The sequence below is a fragment of the Montipora foliosa genome, chromosome 1, assembly GCF_036669935.1.
Source record: "Montipora foliosa isolate CH-2021 chromosome 1, ASM3666993v2, whole genome shotgun sequence".
Classification (NCBI taxonomy): Eukaryota; Metazoa; Cnidaria; class Anthozoa; order Scleractinia; family Acroporidae; genus Montipora; species Montipora foliosa.
This window is the reverse complement of record NC_090869.1, coordinates 40,821,755-40,843,169: the sequence shown is the minus strand read 5'-3', so window position 1 is coordinate 40,843,169 and position 21,415 is coordinate 40,821,755. Positions and strand designations below refer to the sequence as shown.

At 40.7% G+C, this 21,415-nt stretch overlaps 1 protein-coding gene across 13 annotated transcripts in view; it reads right to left on the bottom strand.

The window, feature by feature from the left end:
- Positions 1 to 12,089, bottom strand: part of LOC137998331 (DNA repair-scaffolding protein-like) — a 49,459-nt gene extending 37,370 nt beyond the window's left edge. For 5 of the 13 annotated variants that reach the window (XR_011122819.1, XR_011122822.1, XM_068844603.1 and 2 more), the window contains exons 1-3: positions 11,931 to 12,037; positions 10,104 to 10,159; positions 9,224 to 9,272 (exon numbers count right to left, since the gene is read on the bottom strand). Coding sequence is in view for 6 of the 13 variants with exons in the window: in XM_068844603.1 (XP_068700704.1) it covers positions 9,224 to 9,272; positions 10,104 to 10,133 (79 nt within the window). In the remaining 7 variants the exon portion in view is untranslated. Of the gene's footprint in view, positions 1 to 9,223; positions 9,273 to 10,103; positions 10,209 to 11,930 lie in introns of those variants that run through there. The other 8 variants (XR_011122820.1, XM_068844612.1, XM_068844606.1 and 5 more) reach the window with 6 other exon arrangements.
- Positions 12,090 to 21,415: the final 9,326 nt, after the last annotated feature.

Genomic DNA, 21,415 nt, shown 5'->3' with positions numbered 1-21,415 from the left:
GGCTCAACTTGCAGGAATATAACTAATCATTTGTTATCGAGTATTCCTACGATCATTACCTATGGCTATGACAAGAGTAGTACCAAGTCACGCAATATCAACATCGGGAATTTAATCCATCTTCGCCAACCGTCAGAGCACTCCCTTCACTGTCCTAAAGTCAAGCTTGGTATCTGTAATGCTAGGTCAATAAAGAACTGGGAGACTCTGCGAAATTATCTTCACTAACAACCTTGATCTTCTGGCAGTTGTGGAGTCTTGGTCAATAAAAAAGTTAACGCTTTCTACTCCCTGGTTGCCGATGCTTTGACCTCACTTAAGTATTTCTCTGCCAGTGAAATACCTCGCCAACACAAGAAAGGTGGTGGCGTACTACTACTCTATAGGAAAAGTTTTGATGTGTCACTTATTTTGAATGCTAGTTTTGAATCTTACGAACATTTGGACCTGTGCATAAATTATGGCAAATCAAACATTCGTTTACTAATTGTTTATCGTCCACCTCCTTCGAAAGATAATGGTTTCACAGGCTCTTTGTTTTTGGATGAATTCTCCAAACACTTGGAACTACTCGCACTTGACTCCAACCGCCCTTTGGCAATTGTTGGTGATTTTCATTTCCACATAGATGATAATTTCGACCAGGCTGCCAAACGCTTTGCTGATCTCATGGATCCTGTTAACCTTTGTCAACATGTCAATAGTCCAACACATCGAAAGGGCAACACTCTTGACCTGATCATCACTTGTGCCACCGAGAACTTTGTACAAGATGTGAAAGTCCATCCAGAGTTTTACTCTGACCATCGAGTGATTACATGTACCCTCAACCACCCGAAGCAGCCGCGCTCTGACGTCACAGTGACTCACAGATCAATCTTATATCCGGAAAAATTCTCTTGCAACATTATTGACTCCTTCAGTCATGGCTCTGGTTGCAGGGATAATGTCAATGCATTAGTTTCCATCTATAATGACACCCTTTTGAAAATCTATGACAAGCATGCTCCAATCAAAACGATAACTGTTGAACACCGTTGTTTGGCAAAGTGGTACAATGATCAACTTCGCCATGAAAAGCATGAGAAGCATTGTCTTGAGGGTCGCTAGAGAAAGTCTCCACTTATACTTTGGATTTAAAGGAATCGCTTTGAATTGGTCTACTTCTTACCTTCGAGGTCGTACACAAAGAGTAAACAGTGCTGGATCTTCTTCTTCACCTAGAAATCTTCATTATGGTGTACCACAAGGATCCATTTTAGGACCACTCTTATTTACACTATACATAGCTCCACTCCAAGACGTTATAGCAACCTTTAATTTCCAATGAATGTTTTACGCTGACGATACGCAGCTTTATATCGCAGTGAAACCATCAACATCTGAATTGGCTATTGAATCTCTGTCTACTTGTATTAACGCTGTCTTTGACTGGAATACATGTAATAAGCTGCAGACTAATTGTGGGAAAACAGAGGTCATGCATTTAACATCTCCATTTGTGAAAAATCCCTAATTAGGACCTCAGTTCATGGTTGCTGGAGTCCCTGTGAACATTAAATCAAAGACCTGAAACCTTGGTGTTACTATGGACGCTAACTTCACCTTATCCACCCATATCAATGATCTTTGTAAAAAAGCTTTCTTCTTCATCAACTCTATTGGTCGCATTCGGAAGTATCTACCTCCGGACCCACTGAAGCGATTGGTAAATACACTTGCAATTTCACATCTAGACTAACGAACTTACTAAGCTACAAAGAGTTCAGAATACTGCGGCTATACTGATTGTGGGAGCTCATTGATTTGACCATATTACACCTATTCTGCGGGACCTCCACTGGTTGCCTATACCTGCCAGACTGGAATTTAAGATCCTGCTACTTACATTTAACTGTCTCCACAATCAAGGTCCATCTTAGCTCTGTGAGCTACTTCAGTTTCGAAACTGTTCACGGACACTTCGCTCTTCTATGCAATCCTTACTTCAGAACTTGTACTGCCCTAACACCAACTACTACGATGAGAGGGCGTTTGCTTTCGCTGCTCCTAATCTGTTGAACTCTATACCTGAACATATTAAGTCAGCCTCATCCCTGTCAACTTTTAAAATGGCACTTAAACCTTACCTTTTTCGTCGCCACCTACTTGATGACCAACTGTTACCTTTGCAGTTCAATTGTTTTAATTTTTATTGTTATTGCTATTGTTACTGTAATTATTGGTATTATTTATTGTAAGCGCATTGAGACTTTTAAATGCGCACTAAGAACGTTTCTACTACTACTACTACTGTTTGTGCAGTGGTCTAACACCCTCTACTACGGTGAGAGGGCGTTTGCCTTCGCTGCTCCTAATCTGTTGAACTCTATACCTAAACATATTAAGTCGGCCTCATCCCTGTCAACTTTTAAAATGGCACTTAAATTTTACCTCACCGCGCACCGGTGGCTTAGTTAAATGAGCGTCGGGCTGTCACGCGGGAGGTCGCGGGTTCGAACCCCGGTCGGATCAACACTCAGGATGTTAAAATAACTGAGGAAAAAGTGCCACCTTTGTAATTTCATCTGCAAATGGTTAGACTTTCAAGTCTTCTTGGATAAGGACTGTAAACCGTAGGTCCCGTCTCACAAATATCTTTTATATTCATAAGTTCCCTGTGGGACGTTAAAGAACCCAAGCACTATTCGAGAAGAGTAGGGGATAAAGTACCCGGTGTTGTGGCTGTCCTGTTCTCTCCAGCAGAAGTGGCCGGCTTGGCGGTGATGTCTCTAAAAAGGCTTGTGGCCTATGAGGCCACCTAAGCAAAAACAGCCACAAGTCAAAAAGGGACTTTGCCGAGTGCTGGAACATGTGGATGTAGATGTAGATGTCTGTGGAGTGGTTCTTTTAGCGTCTTTTCCTCTTTTCAGTGTGTTTTGGAGCAGCACTCCTACAGCATATTTTTTCCTGTCTCGTCTTTTCTTTCAATTTTTTCAAGACGTGCATATCATCACGTTCTTCCAGGATGTGAACCACGAACAACAGCTTATCTATGATGTCTTCTCTGGTTACTGCGTCTTTGCATTCAGGTAGCGGTTCTACACCAGCTCCTCCAGTTAACACTGCTGCTTCACCACCAAGTCAACTTGTTTCTCTGCTGGACAACAACTCTTTAGCACAAGCTATCTCAAAAGTTCTCGCGGAATCGCTTCCTCCGTTGCTATCTTCCCTTTGATATTCAAGTGGCGGGAACACAAAACACGGCTGCCACATATAGTCCTCTCTCCTCGGCTTCAATTTCAACTCAGTCTCCGGCATCCTCGAGCTGCGGTACTCCCTGCTCTACCTGCGAGTCTTCAGGTACGGGCAATCCCCGGTCTAGCCAGTATTGCCACTCCTGGAATGATGGGCGCTGTCGCTGGCCCTTTGGCCGCTGCCGGTTTCATCACTCCTGTGAAACATGCCAGGGGGACCACCCTCGTTTCCACTGCCCTCACTGCTCCGAATGGAGAGAATGGTCCCACTCCCCTTCTCAGTTGAAGGGGCAGGGCTTGAAATTAGCTTTTTTGCTCAGGTGCCAGCTGGCGACTAATGGGGAAAATTTGGTCGCCAGATCATAAATTTTGGTCGCCAACTTTGCATGCAAGGAAAGTCATAATTCTTAAAATGCACAAAAAAAAAACAGCATGAGAAAGAGATCTCTAAAGCCATTGTTGTTTTCGGCTTTGTCTTTAGTTTGGTGATAGTGTTCTATTAAAGGTTATTTGAAATGGAGCAAAGCACAGTCGGTGTTTTCCATAGCAAGGCAAACGTGGGTCCTTTAACCTTGCTTTTCACCTCTTCAAAACGTAGTTCTTTATTCTCCTACAGCTTTACAGCTTGCGTAGCAAGCAACTTACCTTTATCGCGAGTAAACGCAATACTACAATTGCTTGGCCTAGGCCCCCACACAACCACAATGCTCGTACCAGTCTCCGACCAAGATAAAATAAAAGGAGCGGCTTGTGCCCTCTAGAATCAGAGGAACTTAGTTTCTTAACATACTTTTCTACCGATATTTATCTCCATTTATTAATCACCTTGTGCAGTCAATTTTGCAGGTGTTCGCTTTCTAACAGAAAGGGTACAGGTTGCTTTTTGAAGGTTCCATGCAAATTTCAAATATGCAACATCCAGATTCATTATCAATATATTATCAATATCGAGCTAGTTCTGAGGTCCTTCGGTAATATGGCTAAATCTTCGTTTTCAGCATTCACAACTGAAGATGGATTTCAATTTTCAATCAACCTTGCTGAATCTTCGTCTTCCGGGCACAAAAATTCACGTAACCGGCAAAACGCATACGGTGTTCCACAGGCGCCCCAAGCTCATAACGCGATTTTGCAATGCATACCAACTATTACATGTAGTAAGAGAGTTAAATGGTGAAAAGAGTTTAAAAAAATTAAGTCAAGTTGAAAAACTGAACGTCTTTCTCTCACAATAAACTTGCCCTACCTCAAATATGTTGTTCACCTTTGTTTTGTGTTGATTCATTAGCCATTGCTGAATTAGTGAAATCACTACTCGTTTATACACTCTTAAGGACGTTCGCGCCCAAAACGTTCCCACATACAGATTTTTTTTAAACTTGCCACGCAGAAAGGTAATGATCTACTTTTGCCAATAAGGCAAAAAAAATGGGGGGTCACCGTGCTCGTTTTCAAGATCATGAGGTGCATTTTTAGAAGATTGCGTTACTTTAAGACGATCTTAGCTTACAACTGTCAGCAATAAAAAAGCTACACGAGTGAAATTTAGATCAGGTAAGCGTACTCAGTTCAACATAGCTAATATAACTAAATTAACCGTTGCAGCTGATGTCTTTTTCTGAGGTGAAATAGACCTTGAAAAACGATACATACTAAGAAAGAAAACTTTGGTCGCACGAGAGCATGAAAGGGCAAATATTTGTAACTTCTCACGTACAGATTTTTTTTGTTTTTTTGTTAAAATGGACAAAATCAAGAAAGGATGTGATCTACGGAAAGACCAAGCATTCAAGAGAGTAAAATCGCTGCGAAGTTCTCAAAGCGATTGTCTATTCGCACTGTCACGCCATTGCGTGACATTTCCAAGAAGACCTGGGTCCACAGCTATCCCATGATGCCACATACTTTCATGTTCCATTCTTGTGGAAAATTTTTGTGCCTTTAGCATCGTGTTTACTTGCGTGGTCTACGATGCATGACGTATGCGTGACATGTGCAAAAAGATGCGCAGTAGCAATGGGCGTGAACGTCCTTAAGCAAATTGTCACACTCCCGTTAGTAGTATCGTGGAGCCTCCTCTCCCTGTCCTCCAAGTGAGTCGTTTCAGCGTCATCCCCAAATGCCACCAACCATGGGAAATGGCGTCTTATCCTGGACCTGTCTAGCCCTGCTGGCCACAGTGTCAATGACGGGATTGCAGGTGAGGATTACTCACTGCAGTACATGAAGGTAGATGACATTATTGCAGGTATAATGCGGCTGGGGTGGGGTTCCCTTATGGCGAAATTTGATGTGCAAAATGCATACCGTATTGTGCCGGTCCATACAGAAGATCGCCAGTTGCTGGGTATGAAATGGCGGGATGCCTTTTATGTCGATATGGTCCCACCTTTCGGTGTTAGGTCGCCTCCATATATCTTCACATGTATAGCAGATTTAGTGGAGTGGGTGGCCAAGCAGAACTATGATGTCACCTTCCTGATGCATTACCTTGATGATATCCACACTCCTGGCCCTCCCAACTCCTTTGTCTGTCAACAAAATCTGGACGGGTCTATTGACTGTTTTTCAAACCTTGGCATCCCCCTCCATCCAGAAAAGCTAGAAGAGCTGCTGACGTGCTTGACCATCCTGGGCATTGAATGGACTCTATTAATCTGCAGGCGCGCCTTCCTCACGACAAATTTGATAGGATAACTGCCTTGTTGGAGGACTGGTCACAGAAGTGTTGGTTTAGACACAAGGAACTGGAGTCTCTAATAGTTCACCTTCAGAATACTTGCAAGGTCGTACCCTAAGGTCGCTCCTTTGTGCGCCAGATGATCAACCTACTATGCGCCTTTCGATGCAATGACCACCCGATTCGTCTCAATCAGGAGTTTTTTCTTGACCTAGCCTGGTGATGAGAGTTTTTCCAGTCTTGGACTGGTTGCAGCTTCCTTCAGTAGCCCCACTGGGCTCCACTCCCCGACTTCGAGGTTTCTTCAGATGCCTCTGGGGCTCTTCGTTACGGAGCAGTCTTCCAGAGTCACTGGTTCTCAGGTGCATGGCTCCCACCACAGGTCTCGAGTCTATTGAGTACAAGGAACTTTTCCCTATCGTTGTGGAGGGACGTCTAACCCAATTGCTGACTCCCTGTCTCGCTTTCAGTTTCAGCGTTTTCGCCAGCTAGCTCCTCATGCAGACTCCATTCTGACCCAGGTTCCACAGCAGCTCCTCTCGGACCTGGAACTTCGCTGTCAGATCAATGCCACTTCTACTTGACTCAGGGTCTTGCCCCTACTACCAGGAAAGTTTATGCTTCTGCCCAACGCCGCTTCGTGGCTTTCTGTGCTCAGGACAATAGCCTATCTCCTTTGGGATCAGCTCTTCCAGCAGCCGTTTCTGCTGTCATCTTGCTGATACTCTCCACCATTTGTCCATTAAGGTTTACCTTTCAGCAATCCGGTCTCTTCACATCAAGGAGGGTCTGCCTTCTCTGCTGGTTGGTTGCCTTTGGTTACAGCGTGTGTTGCGGGGTATCAAAAGCCACCAAGGGTCAAATAAGCGTCAGCGCCAACCCGTTACAATCGAGCTGATGGACATTATCTTCCAGTCCTTGAACTTCTCTGACAACAACCATACGATGCTTTGGGCTGCCTGCTGTCTCGGGTTTTTTGGTTTCTTATGTGCTGGTGAGTTCACTGTCAACTCCTCCTTCAATCCCGACATTCACCTTGCTGTCAGCAATGTTCAAGCAGATTCCCTAGTCAATCCAGGCAGCATCAGGATTCACATTAATTTAGTGCTCTAAGACGGACCCATTTCACAATCTACATTGGTGTTGGGAAGCATGATCTGTGCCCCGTATGCGCCCTTACCCAGTATCTACATGTCCGTGGTTCAACTCCTGGCCCACTCTTCCTTCTCTCTGATGGCACCCTTCTACATCGCCCATGGCTGACATCCAGTACTCAATCTATCCTTTCCGCTGCTGGGGTCCCTGGTTTCTACACTGGTCATAGCTTCCGCATTGGCGCAGCTACTTCAGCAGCTTCTTGTAGCTTACCAGATCACCTCATCAAGACGCGTGGCAGATGGTCCAGCGATGCATATCAGATCTATATTCACACTCCCGTTAGTAGTATCGTGGGGGTAGCAAACCTTCTCACTTGACAGGTATTTTCTTGCATATCTTTCTCCTTTCCTAGTTGCTTTTTTGCAGGGTGCCTCGGGACTATGGTAGTTTGGGGCCAGGGCTTCCCCCAGCCCCAAGCCCCTCTTTCCCTCTCCGATCTGGCTCGCGTCAGCTTGGAGAGTCCCTTCGGCTTGGAATGGGGGCTCATGGCTGGGTTGCAGGGATGTGCCAGCCATGCGGGCAGTATTCTACATTGTATCTAGGGGCTGGCTGGCCACAGTGGAAGCCCCTGGGTATCCCAAGCACCCACCTTCGACTTACATGGCTCACATGATACGTTGTAGCTTTGTACACTGCTAGGTTCTGAGTTCTTTGTCAAGCATTTGTGCAGTGGTCTGTGGAGCGGTTCTTTTAGCGTCTTCCGCCCCCTCCCATCCCTTATTTTTTTTCCTTCCACTGTTTTCATCAGTGTGATGGGTGCCAGGAATGCGGACTCATGGCTGGGTTGCGGGGCTTTGCCAGTCATGGGGGCAGTATTCTATCTAGGAGCTGGCTGGCCACAGTGGAAGCCCCAGAGTATCCCAGGCACCCACCTTCCACTTAAGCGAGGCAGTTGCTTAATAACACATTTAGGCATTGTTGTTCTTTTTCCAATTAGTAATAATATTGCACTTGCAATGACAATAATATCCCAATCATTTAACTGAGACAGAGAACAATATTATTATTAAACTATCTTCACCAAATTGTGACACGTATCCAAAATTAGCACATTAAGAGTCTTTCAAGTGACGTACATGTACATTGTATTCACTATTTTCAGTTTACAGTGTATACTTCTGTTTTTGTAACATTCTACCAGTTTCTCCTTTCTCCTCCTTGCAAGATTTTCAATAAGAGCCGGCAGCCAGAGAAACTTGCTTAATTTTCCCTGGAAATTACCCCACATTTTACGAATACCTTGAGAAACATTTGCCCAGAACACCAGCATTGGATCTGCAAAGTTTTGTTCGTGAAAAATAAAAGAGATAAGCCTGAATTTAATTCTGAGTATAAAGCTGGAATTCCTAAGGTGATTTCTGTTTCCCTGTCTTTCCAGGTACGTAATGCTTGGTCAAAGGGGCTGCACACACATTTTTGAGGCAGCGGTCCAGCAGTCAGTACTTGGTGTAAGTTGCTTGATTTGCTAACTACATTTGAAGTGTGACAATACAACATTTCGGTCACTACAGATGAAATACATTGCACACAGCTGTACAGAATGCAAAGGAGCCTTTAAAAAGAGTATATGTCATGCTACAGCATTTTAGAACCTTTTCAAAACCCAAATTATGTCTTGCAGCCAACTGAATTTTAAGAAAAATTAGAGTAAAAGTCAAAATTTAATGATATTAGTGTTCTTTTCAAATACCCTCATTTGTACTCCAGAATGCAAGAAATGTCCCCCCTATGAGCTTGTACTTTAGCCCTTGCAAGTCACGCGTTGTCCATTCTCTGCCTACTCCTCAGATGTTGCCGCCTACTAAAATTTCTATTGAAAACCCTGTCTTTGCAATCCAATATCCATGCATGTACATGTACCAAGTGACCATCAAATACTAAGAGCCCTATGTACTCTATGGTATAGCACTAAATTTATTCACCCACATGTACATTGTACTGATACATTCTTCGTACTGTAAATGGCACAAATTAGTCTCAGTACAAAAACAATGTCAAGAACTGGTCATCTTGGCTACAACTATCACTGAGTCAATTATGACAATATTATGATCACCAGAGAAGTCCATCTGATCAAGGAGTTTAGCATATGCCTGAGTATTTATAATAACCAAAAAATGTTTAACATGTATTTGTTAACTACACATACCTACACTTGGTCTCTTTATCCTGCCATGTCTGCTCTTCCTTGCAAACTTCTGTTGTCAAAGGTTAGAATAATGTTAGCTATGTCGACAACATTCATCATCACAGTGGACTCACAAGGTGTCCCACTGTGATGAAGACTATCATTATCGATGAGAGTGCAGACATAGCCGCACCACATTTGATTTGTCGAGTAGAAAAACCCTTATTTTATGGTACAATTTTTCGGTGAATTTGAACTCATCCAGCCAACAACACTTTCTGTTTAGTGCAAGCACTAATGAACGTTTTCTAACAGGACAATTTGCAGCTAAGGTGCTTCATTTGAAGTCATATTGTTGCAATTTACATATCAGTGCTGACTTGCAGTAGACAGATACATGTCTATAATACAGTTACATGTACAATGTACCTACAGTACATTAACTGGGATTCTTGTGTTTAAAGTGCAAAAAACTGAAAAAAAAAACAATATCCTCAATGTGGCCTTCTGCCCCAAGACTCAAGCCATCCTCAACTCCTCCCAGACAAATCATTTGTCCCCATAAAGACTTCCCAGCACAAAAATAATCCCTAATTCCCTGTGAGCAGCACAATCTCACACTAAGGGATTGACATGACACCCAAGAATGAGTCATACTCTATTTCTTGAGGTCTTAATAAAATCTGCAGGTTTTCATAAAAAAAACAAATGCCACACAATTTTGTCTATAACAATCACCCTCCCCTTACTGGCTATATTCATGGGTCACGCAACAATTTTGCTTCTAGTCAAATGTTACACAAAACATCCTCTATAATCATCAAAAAAATTGACCAGGTGGCTATCCAAGATGCCACCTAAAGAATAAATAGAAAGGAAATCCAAAGTTAAGTCAATTTACCTTGAGCTCCTCAAAATTGCTCCAAGACATCACTGCAAACTACCACATCAAGATTTCTAGTGAGTTAAGTACATGAAACCGGGTCGAGTGAAAGAAATCAGAAAGCTAGAAATGCAATATCGGAAGTCAAAAATTTAATTATGACTATTAAACTGTATCTGCAAATGTTCAAGGTGCTCAGTGTACATTTTGTCACAACGTTGCATAAGATTTCTTCATTTGGTGATTTGAGTGAGGCTGACTGAATTTAGTGTTGTGAGTTCTCGTACATGTACATGTATTGTATGTGACTCATCATGATCTTATAAGAAACTCTGCTTTCTGTTTATTATTGTTTTTGCCCTTAAGGTTGCTGATCAGAAAAATGATTGTACCTGGAATTGTTAAGCAAATATCCCTAGCGGGCTTTGTTCGCATGTGGTTTATAAGTTTACATGTGCGGGCTGTAATGCCTGTTGTGTCGGCAAAACAACCCGACATTTTTCCACACGTGTGCGTGAGCATTATTTTAGTCAGTGATAAGGCCTGTCACATTTTCAAACACCTACAGAATTCTGAACATTGTCGCGCCCTGTGTTCAGTAGACTGTTTCCATATTTTAGATCACGCCTCTATGAGTTTTCAACTTACGATAAAAGAGGCTGTTCATATCCAAATAGAACAACCTTCTTTGAATCAGCAATTATATCATTTCAATCTAAAACTATCCTTTTAATTCTCACATTGTCATGTTTTATGTACATTTCATTGTTACTAGCATAATTAGCACTTTTTCCTACTTATAAATTCAACTTCTACGCTTTGTACATTAATCAACTGAAGATGACATAAACTTAAAAGTTTTGTTGTTTTCTTTAAAGTTAAGCAAATATATATTTACAATTTTAACTCTGTAACTGCCAGTTCATTTACAATAATTTAAAATGACTTTATTGGTAGCAGTTAGGGAGAAAAGAAAACCAACAATCTTGATTCAGTAACTGTAAATTAGTTACAGGCATATCAAATATACGGTGTATATGCATGTGCATGTGTAACACTCCCTTCTGAAATTATGGTGCTTTCCAAATTTTCCATTCAGCATCCCCATCATTTTTTACAGAAGTCCTCAACACACCAAACATTTAATTTTATGCATTCCATCTCACTGTACTGGTCAAAAAGAATACAGATTGACTTCAGTATACCTGAAGAACGAGGCATATGCAAATTAGTGGCCAGTTATTCTAGAGCAAAGCCAAGAATACTTTTCATCCACTGTATATGTAACATGTGAAGCTGATAATACAATATTATCAACAACTACGCCAAGTAGTAATGAACATCACATTGTCAGTGGCCTGCAAGACAAAGATGTCATGACATGGCATGATGTGAAGAGTCGCCGTTTTTTCGCTTGGAAATTTAATATATTGGTAATTTTTATGTTCTCCGTTAATGTTACAAGCTGGTTTTTACAACTTGTATGCTTTTTGTGAATAAATGTTCGAAATTCTGCAATCTCAGTGAGTAATGCGAGTCTGTTAATGATCTCTAAGGCACCATATTTGTGCGTGACCAACTTTTTCTTCGCCCTCACCAGAGAAGACTCAGAGAGGCACTGCACAGCTGAGGGTGCTGATTGTCAAGTTTTCTAAGATCTTTAGCTGCCGAGAACTCTACAGATCGCTTTACATTGCTATCATCATTGAGGTACAAATTGAATTTTATTACTATTATTGTTACTGTTGATGTTCATGATTTGAAAGGTAAATAAGCTTAAACGTAAACCTTCCTACAATTAATGCAGCTGAGGAATGAACTCGAAAACATTGACAAAGAGCTTACCCTGAAAAAATTTTCTTTGTCATCGTTTTCGGTCTTTTGCGCATTCACATCTCAAAACAGTCTCACTAACAGCGACTCACTGCGACTCACAAGAGTTTTAGTCCGCCATATTGAATTGCAATAACCGTGGGGACTGGATATAGGCGGGAAAAAGTGAAGACGGCAAGGCGCGTGAGGCAAATAACAGTGGATGAGGGAATGAGAGTGGATGTCGATTGGCCGATGAGCAAATCACGAAAGGAGAGTTTTAGATACGACAATTACACTTCAATTACACACCTTTATTTAACAGATGACCATTTACATTGAGTTGAAATCGCTGGAGGTCACGTGACCAGTCTCTTTCGTCACGTTTGAGGTTTTCGACGCGCGTTTTCAAAGTGGAGAGGTAGGTTTTCATGTATGTCATTTACCTGAAAGCTTTTAGCGCAACATTCTTGTTTTATCCCACGTAATGATACAAAAATCTTGTGGAGCATTAAAAGAGGCACAAATTGAAAACAAGTGCCATTAAGGACAGCTGATTCAAGAAAATGGCGGCCGCAAATTTGCAAGAAGAACTAACATAAGAATTTACAGCTCTTTGCTGCTAGATAACCCAGTGTTACCGTAAATTACTTTTATTTTCACTGATTGATATTTCTTCTACTTCTAAATGGAAAAATAAACCTAGAATGGCTCCATTTCGTTGGCCAGAGGCTCGACACGAGCCCGGGGGATGGGGGAATTACTCCCACAAAAATTGGGTAGGGGTGTGCGGCCCGCTTCCCAAAACCCTTACCCTATTTATGACCAAAATCTGCGATTTTCCCAACCCTATTTATGACCTGACCAAGCATTTGATCCCCAATTTATGACTTGACCCTTAAATCAATAACCGCAGACCTGCCTTATAATCATTTCCCTAGTTCAGACCAGTGTTAAAGGCGATAGTTATCTGCTATTATTAGGTAGGTTACATGATAAAGAAGTACCTTAGCTTCTAAATAAAAAACGAATTCAAGACTAGAGTGCATAAATGGTTACCCTTTATATGACCAAAATGGCGGAAAATTGGCCAAAATCGATACCCTATTTATGACCAAAACGGCTGAAAAACCCTGCCCTTTGGGGCCGCACATACCTATATAGCCCATATAAGGGAGTACCCCTCCCCCTCCCGGGGACACGAGTCGGGCTCTTGCCAAGGAAGTTGCTCAATGCAACCCCGAGAAATCACAGGCAGACCACCCTCTGTTAATGGGGCCGTTGTTCATTGAACTCTGAGCGTCGATCTTTTGTTATTTATAGAAGAAATACAGAATATCAATACGGTGGCTATAATTTGCTCCAATATGCAGAATTTAAAGCAAATGATTCAATAACAGTTGAAGAAAATGTTAACTGAGTAATGTACCATGCTTTTTTTCGCCGTCCCGTGCTGTTTTAAGGGCTATTTTGCGAGATGAATATTTGACCTTGGCGATTAGAACTTCCAACAATACCGCCAGAACTGCCAGGTACGCAGGCTAGTGAAGGGAAATTCAATGTCGCAACCACAGACGAAGACCGAAGATCGTCTCGGATAGTGAAAGACATCTAGCTATATTAATGTGGAAGTACCACGACAAGTGAAAAAAGAAAACAGCTCACTCGGCTTTCAACTTCAGCTTTGTTTACTACTAAAACAAAGAAAAATACGAATGGTCGCTTCCTGCAAATAGCATTGGCTAGTCGAGGCGGGAAGCAAGGGCAAAAAAGAAGGTTGTCATTACAGCTGGTCAAGTTGGAATAAAATACTGGAGAATAAAATGAAAATGAAAAGTAGACAAAATATTAACATACGTTGCAGAAAAATAAGAAAGGTATAGATAGCAAAAAATATATGTAACAATATTAGAAGATGGACCTTGCAGGTCGTTGTGAAGATATTGATGTAAAGTTCTGAGCAATAATGGTAGGCGAATCAATATAAGCATCCTCAGAAGCCAGGAAAGATAGGAACATATTATGGATTACTTTTTTAAAAACGCGGCTTACGAGGGAGCTCACCTGTTGTGTTATTCAGCGAATTCCATAGTTTTGGTCCTAATCTATCGATAGAATCCCGCTTTAAGTTACAGGGGCACCCAACGTCAATTTTCGGAAAATATCTGTTCGGAAGATGATTTGAGATCTAGAATTTTCGGAACATTTGTTGTAAAATTTCTTGCCTGCCTGCCTCTCCTAGGATTTTCGAACATCTGAAAAATGGTATAATTGCCCATTTTTAATAGCCTGCGGACAGGCTCCCGCTTGGGTTTATGGCGAGTTAGCCGAGTGTTGTCTAGGGCGAGTGGGATGAGCCGAGAAGCGGTCTCCCGCGTCCCACTCGCTTCGCTCGCGGATTCACGCTTCTCTCGCCGAATTTTTTTCGCCCTCGCTGGGAGCCTGTTCGCAGGCTAATTTTTAACTGAGTTTTACCCTAAAAAGGTCCCCTAGAATTTTCGGGAGCCTTTTTTCTGGCTAAAATTTTCGAAAAGGTAAGTTTTGATCCCTATAATTTTTGGATCACTAGAGTTTCATCTACACCGGGCAATCCGAACAGATGAAAAATTTTTAGGGGATAAAAATATGCCTATATCTACCTTTTGAATACTAAAATACGTTTAGTATAGGTAATCACATGAGGCCGAGTACTATTAAAGATTAATTGCACGAGTGTTTTGGAAATTTTGCAATGACTTTTATATCGGAAAAACCAAAAGACGATTGCATAACAGAAAAACTGAACATCATACGTCGGCTCTTGTGGACCATGTTACATCAACTGGTCACAGTTTAAAATGGGATCATTTTGAAATTTTAGCGAAAGGGCGATCCGACACTAACTGTAAAATAAAAGAGACACTGTTGATCAAAGATTTAAAGCATAAAAGAGACACTGTTGATCAATGATTTAAAGCCATATGTCAGCAGTGAAAAGATGTCTTTATTAGTTTTTTGTCACCTCTGTTGTTACTTAATAGTTAATAGTTAATTAGTTAGTAATCTCCAATTTTGTATTAACCGTCACTTCTGAAGATGTATGCAGAAGCATACGAAACGTCAAGTGAAAGATAATTTTAAAAAGGATGCGTTTATACCTGATGTTTGTCACCGCTGTTTGTGTGTTATTCAGGGACACCCAACGTCAATTTTCGGAAAATACCTCTTTGGAAGACAATTTGAGATCTAGAATTTTCGGAAGATTTGTTGTAAAATTTCTTGCTTGCCTGCCTCTCCTAGGATTCTCGAACATCTGAAAAATGGTATAATTGCCCATTTTTAACGGATTTTTAGCCTAAAAAGGTCATCTAGAATTTTCGGGAGCCCTTTTTCTGGCTGAAAATTTCGAAAAGGTAAGTTTTGAACCCTATAATTTTCGGATCACCAGACTTTCAGCTAGGAAATCCGAACAGATGAAAAATTTTTAGGGGATAAAAATATGCCTATATCTACCGTTTAAATACTAAAATACGTTTAAAAATGCTCTGTTTAAGTGGTTTTGAGCTATGTTCTCGTTGGGTGCCCCTGTGTTATTTCTGATCAAACTGAGATGGCCAAAAAAAAAAAGTCTTCAATTGAGCTTGGGTAATCTGTGGTTTTCTTTGGAGCGGTTAGCTGCCCTTCTTGCTAAGAAAAATCTGGCTGGTCCTCCCTTGGTCCACCGAGGGTTCTTCCATTTACTTCATTCATTGTCCGAAACTATGAAAAGGGACTCGCAGGACTCGACGGAAACTTTGGATCTAAAATGAACCTGCACACGTCAGGCCGTGAGTGTATTTAATAATTATTCCACGTAGGCGCGTTCGAGATGATAGATAGTAGCCAGCATAAAACTTTGACTCTTTGAAGGAAGTATTTCTCATGACGTCGTGCATTCGAATCACGTCGTATAAAACAACTCGGAAAACATGCGCTCCGTAGTGAGAATTTAGTATTCAGATACATGGATCCGCTTAGTTATACGCATCAAGAGTTGCCTTCTTTGATGCATTTTCCTAATTGCTTTTTTTTGCTGAAGCATGACTTGTACTTATAGAAAAAGCCTAAAAGCTATTGTAAAAAGACAGGCTCAAGTGGTAGTTGGAAGCTATCAATCATGAGTAGAATAAGGCCCGTTTCAAACGACGAACTTTACATGTGCCGAATCTAATGCAAATGAGAAAAATCTATTGTTTTCGTTCATTTGCATTAGATTCGGCACATGTGAAGTTCGACGTTTGAAACGGGCCTAAGAGCTCCATAAAACCGCCCGTATCAGTGAAAGTATGTGGTAAAGGAGATGGGAGTGTTTGTGGTTTGAAAAAACGAACGTGATTAACAACATGCAAAGATCTGCAAACATTTGTTTCATTGCGCCTTTGTAGTATACGGGTTTATATTCGGTTGCTGCGTTTACACTTTTTTATGTGTAAGATTAATCGAACAAGATTTTTTTCCTTTTTATGTATAACAAAGGACGTTTTATTTTGACTCTCATTTGAAAGGAAAACTTCTAGAATATGCAGATTACTGGTTTTTAAGATGTCTGAGATGTCGGCGGAATAAAGATTTTTGTTCGCTAATAAGGACAGTACATTTACGTCGCGTTATTGCAGGCTCGCGTGCTTGGCTTTTGTGAACAATGCTCATTCAGAACTTCTCTCAGTTTGACGCGCACGCGGAAAGAACAAATACTTAATTACGTCCGGATCAGTTCTTTATAACCAGTTCCGTTTTTTTCTGAGCCAAAATGGTTCTTGACAGGTCCCTCGACTGCATTTCTTTAATCGTGTGAAATTTCGTTTGTAAAATTGGATATAAGTACAAGCATTGAGCTACGCTCTTGTGATACCGGAAGAGACCTCCCGGAGCACTAGAGGCGTGGGGTTATTTCCTGGTCTGTTTGAAACTTCTGCGTTTTTCAGAAATGATTATAGCATGCAAGAGAGATCATAGCAGGCCTTGTTCTGACTTCTAAAATGGAATAAACCATGGCATGCACGATGTAAGGAGAGATTTTAAATGTGAGACGTCCATCTTGCGATCAATACTCGCACTTAACGTTATTCAACGGCTTTAAGCTCGATCTTTGTACGCTGCATTCATTGGTTCACGTGCACACCTCCCTGTCTATACACAATTTCAATTTGTTAAAAATTACTTTGACGCTCTTCCAAATTTCGTTTCGAAGTTTCTTCAACCTTTTCGAACATTAAAGCTTTAACGAATGACTGCAGATTGCGAGATCAATCAAAACCTTCTGAGCAGAACAAATTCCCCTTGTGAACATTTATGTCAACGCAATAAAGAAATAATAAGAAATCACACCAGTACAATGTGTGACTTAGTTAAGGAATTTGAATATTTAGGGGAAAACGTTAAAAAGGGCCTCGAAAATAAAGGAGACAGTCAAATTACATTTGCTCTGACTAAGGGCTAACAAACAAAACGTCAGCTTTCAAATTTCTCTACTGTGGTCAATTTACCGCATCAGCTAAGATGATAAACTCATTTCTGTATTTCACTTCACCACACCTCACCACCGAAGCAGCGCCAGATGATTTCTTTAGAGCGAAATCGCTTGATTCAATTGACTTTATGGTTCAATCATCACGGCTTATGCGTGTAAAATAAATGAAGGAATGTCAGAAAGAGAGCTATTTTTAAGATTATGGTTCCATTTAATTTAGGTACTTTAACCGTATCGTGATTATCAGACACGAATGATGAATGTTGAAATCCCGCCAGCCGAGTTAATTAGCATTTGGAGTGTTATGACAGTATTCAGTCGTCCGGCTTTGACTTGCCGAATCCTTTTCTTTATAACCGATCGTTTGTGAAAAGAGCGTCCACGGCAACTTATAAGTCTGCCATTTATAATAATAACTTTTTAGCAAGGAATTAGCTTCAGCTGCCCTTGTTTACCTTCATGAAAGAGTCTGACATAAGTAATATGCAAGAACATGTCTAATACTTTCGAAATAACACCAAACTTAAAACTCAGTTTTTAAAAAAAAATAATTATTTTATTTGGCTTACTGGAAGCCAATTCATTTGAGTGTCGGTATCAAATTTTGACATTGTTGCCCACCAAACCGATTAAGAAATATCAGCATCCCCTTGATAATGGGAAATTAGGGCCACAAATCCTGGCAAATTGATGAAAAATTCATGAACGAAATAGCATTGACTCCTCAATGTAAAGTGGCTGATGAATTTTCAAAATTTTTAGCTTTGTGGTGGTACTGATAACAACCAACATTTGACTTGATTTGTGTTAATCGTTAATTTCAATTTACAGTGTCCCCAATTAGTGCTTCAGCGCTAGAACGACTAGACACTTGAATAAAGTTCCTTTCCTTTCCTTTCCTTTCATTAGCGTGAGTGAAATAAGGAAATATGTACTGTGAGCAGACCCTCTAGATCTTCCGCCTCTTATTTAGTCGAATTCAAGGAGGCAAAAGAAAAAATGGCCGCGCGAAATCTGGATTCGAGATTTCGGGCGGCTATTTTTTTCTCTTCCCTGTCTTCTCCTTCGCGTGTAACTAAATAGGGCGTTAAGAGTTTTTAGCAACAACGGCGGCTTCGGCAATGACAACGCCACAAAGGAAGAATATCATTGGTTAAGAAAGGAAAACTAAACGTGCTGTGCAGCACGCATTTTAGTGCATTTCTTTGTCGTACTCCACAAAAGAACAACGTAAAAAAAAAATCACCAAATTTTAGGTTTTGACCACAACACGAGCATACATAGTAGTAATAAGACTGAGTGGAGTCCAATTTGGTCTGTAATCATACGAGTGATTAACAAAATCGGACGACCGCGTAGCGGAAGTCCGATTTGTTTAATCACGAGTATGATTACAGACTGAATTGGACGACACGAAGTCCTGTTATTAATCATAACCATTACAATTTGTGAGAAAACAAGATTCATGCATTCCTTTTTCACTGTTTGTCCATTTTGAAAAATCCCCAGTTTGGTAGGGTAAGTGGTTGTTGCTATGGTTATTGTGATAAATTCTGTGATTGGTGCACTTGATAAGATTGGCTGATGTAACTGTCCGATTTCAGGTATCCGATTACAGCCAACTGTCCGATTTCACCCTACGCAATAATTAGTGAAAAATAAAGCAGTTAGAGCACCAGTCAAATTTGGGAAATTGTAATGGTTATGATTAAACAGGAAGTCGTTCACTTCTTATGTTCACTTTAGAACCGTACACTCGTTCGATTTTGTTGAAGAGCGATGTTGACTGAAACCGCTAGTTACCCATCCCCCTTTCAACCTTGTTGAAACATGTTGAATCGAAGTTGAATTGATGTTGAACGAGTTTATATTAAAAGCAAGGTTTAAACTTTACTTCAACAATCATTCAACATTTCTTTTTGTAGTTCAAACCCTTTGCCACCATCAGTTCAACATTGTTGGGTACGCTTATGCATTAATCGGTCAGGCTAACTGACGTGTCCATGTCCGTATCCATAGTAGCGACCGAGGCTGCATCCTGGGACTGAATACCAGGGTTCCTGTAAAGCTTTTTACGTGGATGCCCCCTGCAGGGCAGCCCACGTTATAAAATGGGGACCGTTTGTCTTTCCTCGTATCCACAAATTGTAACGTTAGTTACCATTTGCTAATTTTTGTAAGGTCTTGACAGTATAATATTGTCGAAAATAAAACGACATATTTTATTGGCCACTGTTCTTTACTTTGACCAACAGAAGCCCACCATGTGCACTCTACGTCATGCATATGTCACAATCATTGTTCTTTTGATTTATTTATAAATAAATAAATAAATAAATAAATAAATAAATCTTTTCGCTCGCATGCCTGTACGTACGTATCTGTTGTCTTCACTCTCCCGTTTGAAAGCACGAAGAACGTTCATAGCCCATTGAAAAAAAAAACGTAAAGTATTCGCGCATCGGTCGATTTCTCTGAAATTTTAAAGGGTGATTGCTAATGAATAGGGAAAGATTTTTTTACAAGAAGCAAAAATTCCTGTGTTTAGCATAGGAATTCAACGAGAGAAAATGCGATAAAATTTGTTGTGTGCGTTATGGTGTTTTCTCTGTTGAGGTTATGCAAATTTTGACAGAGAAGTAATTACATTCCAAAAAAAATTCTACTGAAAGGTCGTTTAAAAATCTTTATTTCAATGTTTTATTTTAAAGAAAATAAGAAAATGTCCTTCAACGGCCAAACAAAATAAAAAAGGAAATCAATTTAAAAAAAATTAGCTATCGCCGTCACGGGGACTTCTCAGCGGTCCCCCATCCATGTACACAGGGGCTTAACTTTAGCAAGACACTTGGACTAGCATCAACGATAGTGATCTTTGTTTTCAATTTGCACGTATCTTGCCGAACTTTGTAACACTTGAAAGAAAAAAAAAAGCAAAGCAACAAACCGGTGTCTTGCCGTCATTTTGTCACAGATGCATCCTTTGTTTCGTGAGTTGTTAGTATTAAACACACAAGGTAACTTGATCACAGGCAGCCGCTAAAATTCGATGTCACTATGATTTTGCGATTTTACTCGTACAACCAAAGGTACGATAGAAAGATTGAACGTAACAAAAATCTCCCAAAATGGTAACTTGTTATATTGGTGGCACCAAATTTATGTTTCCATCTCGTAAATTTTGTTGCTGATATGGATGGCAAATTTTTTTATTCTCGGTCGACACTTCTAAAAAGTTCCTTCTGCTCTTCTTAAAAACTGTCTATCAATATTTATTTACTTTTGCGTTCAACATTTGTTTTGCATAAAGCAGCTGGCTAACAAGACCTGTACCTTGCTTGGATCACATTTTTGAGCGTTAAAATATAATTTTCGGTCGTATGTTCCTGATCGCAAGTCGCATATTTTGGCGTCACTCATCCAGATACTAACCCCACCGGACACAATATCGTTCCCAGGGCTTTTCTCCGCCGAGGAGAGGATGGCACTGGGAACGAGGTTGCACCGGACAGAGGATAACTTCAGTGAAGTTTTGTCTCAGAAAGCTGTCAGAAGCTCCGAGTACACGCTTAATTTATTGATTAAGCTCGTGGTTGAAAATGATCAACATGTCAGCCTTAAAGACAATGTTTCTCGATTTCCTTTTATTTTCTTCAATCTGGGTTTAGTATTTTACCGAACCACATGTCTTCTCAGGGGGTATTTACCAAAGACATCTACCATGGCACTGTAACGATTTACGATACCAAAACAATATCGCGTACTATTAGAGCTACATATTACGCAAGGCCAACTTGAATCTCCTGAAAAACAGAATGCAGCTCAGTTGACAGTTATGGAAAAAAGAAACACTATCAATCTACTGCACTACCACACGTACGCACTGCGCTCCTATTTTTAAAAAAAATATCCCGGATCTCCTCAATTCCCTTCCCCCCCCCCAATATTCCATATCCCCACATTTTTTTAACCTAGATATCCTGTATCCTGATCGCTTCTCGGCGCTTTTCGGCCAAGGGCCACGGTCAAG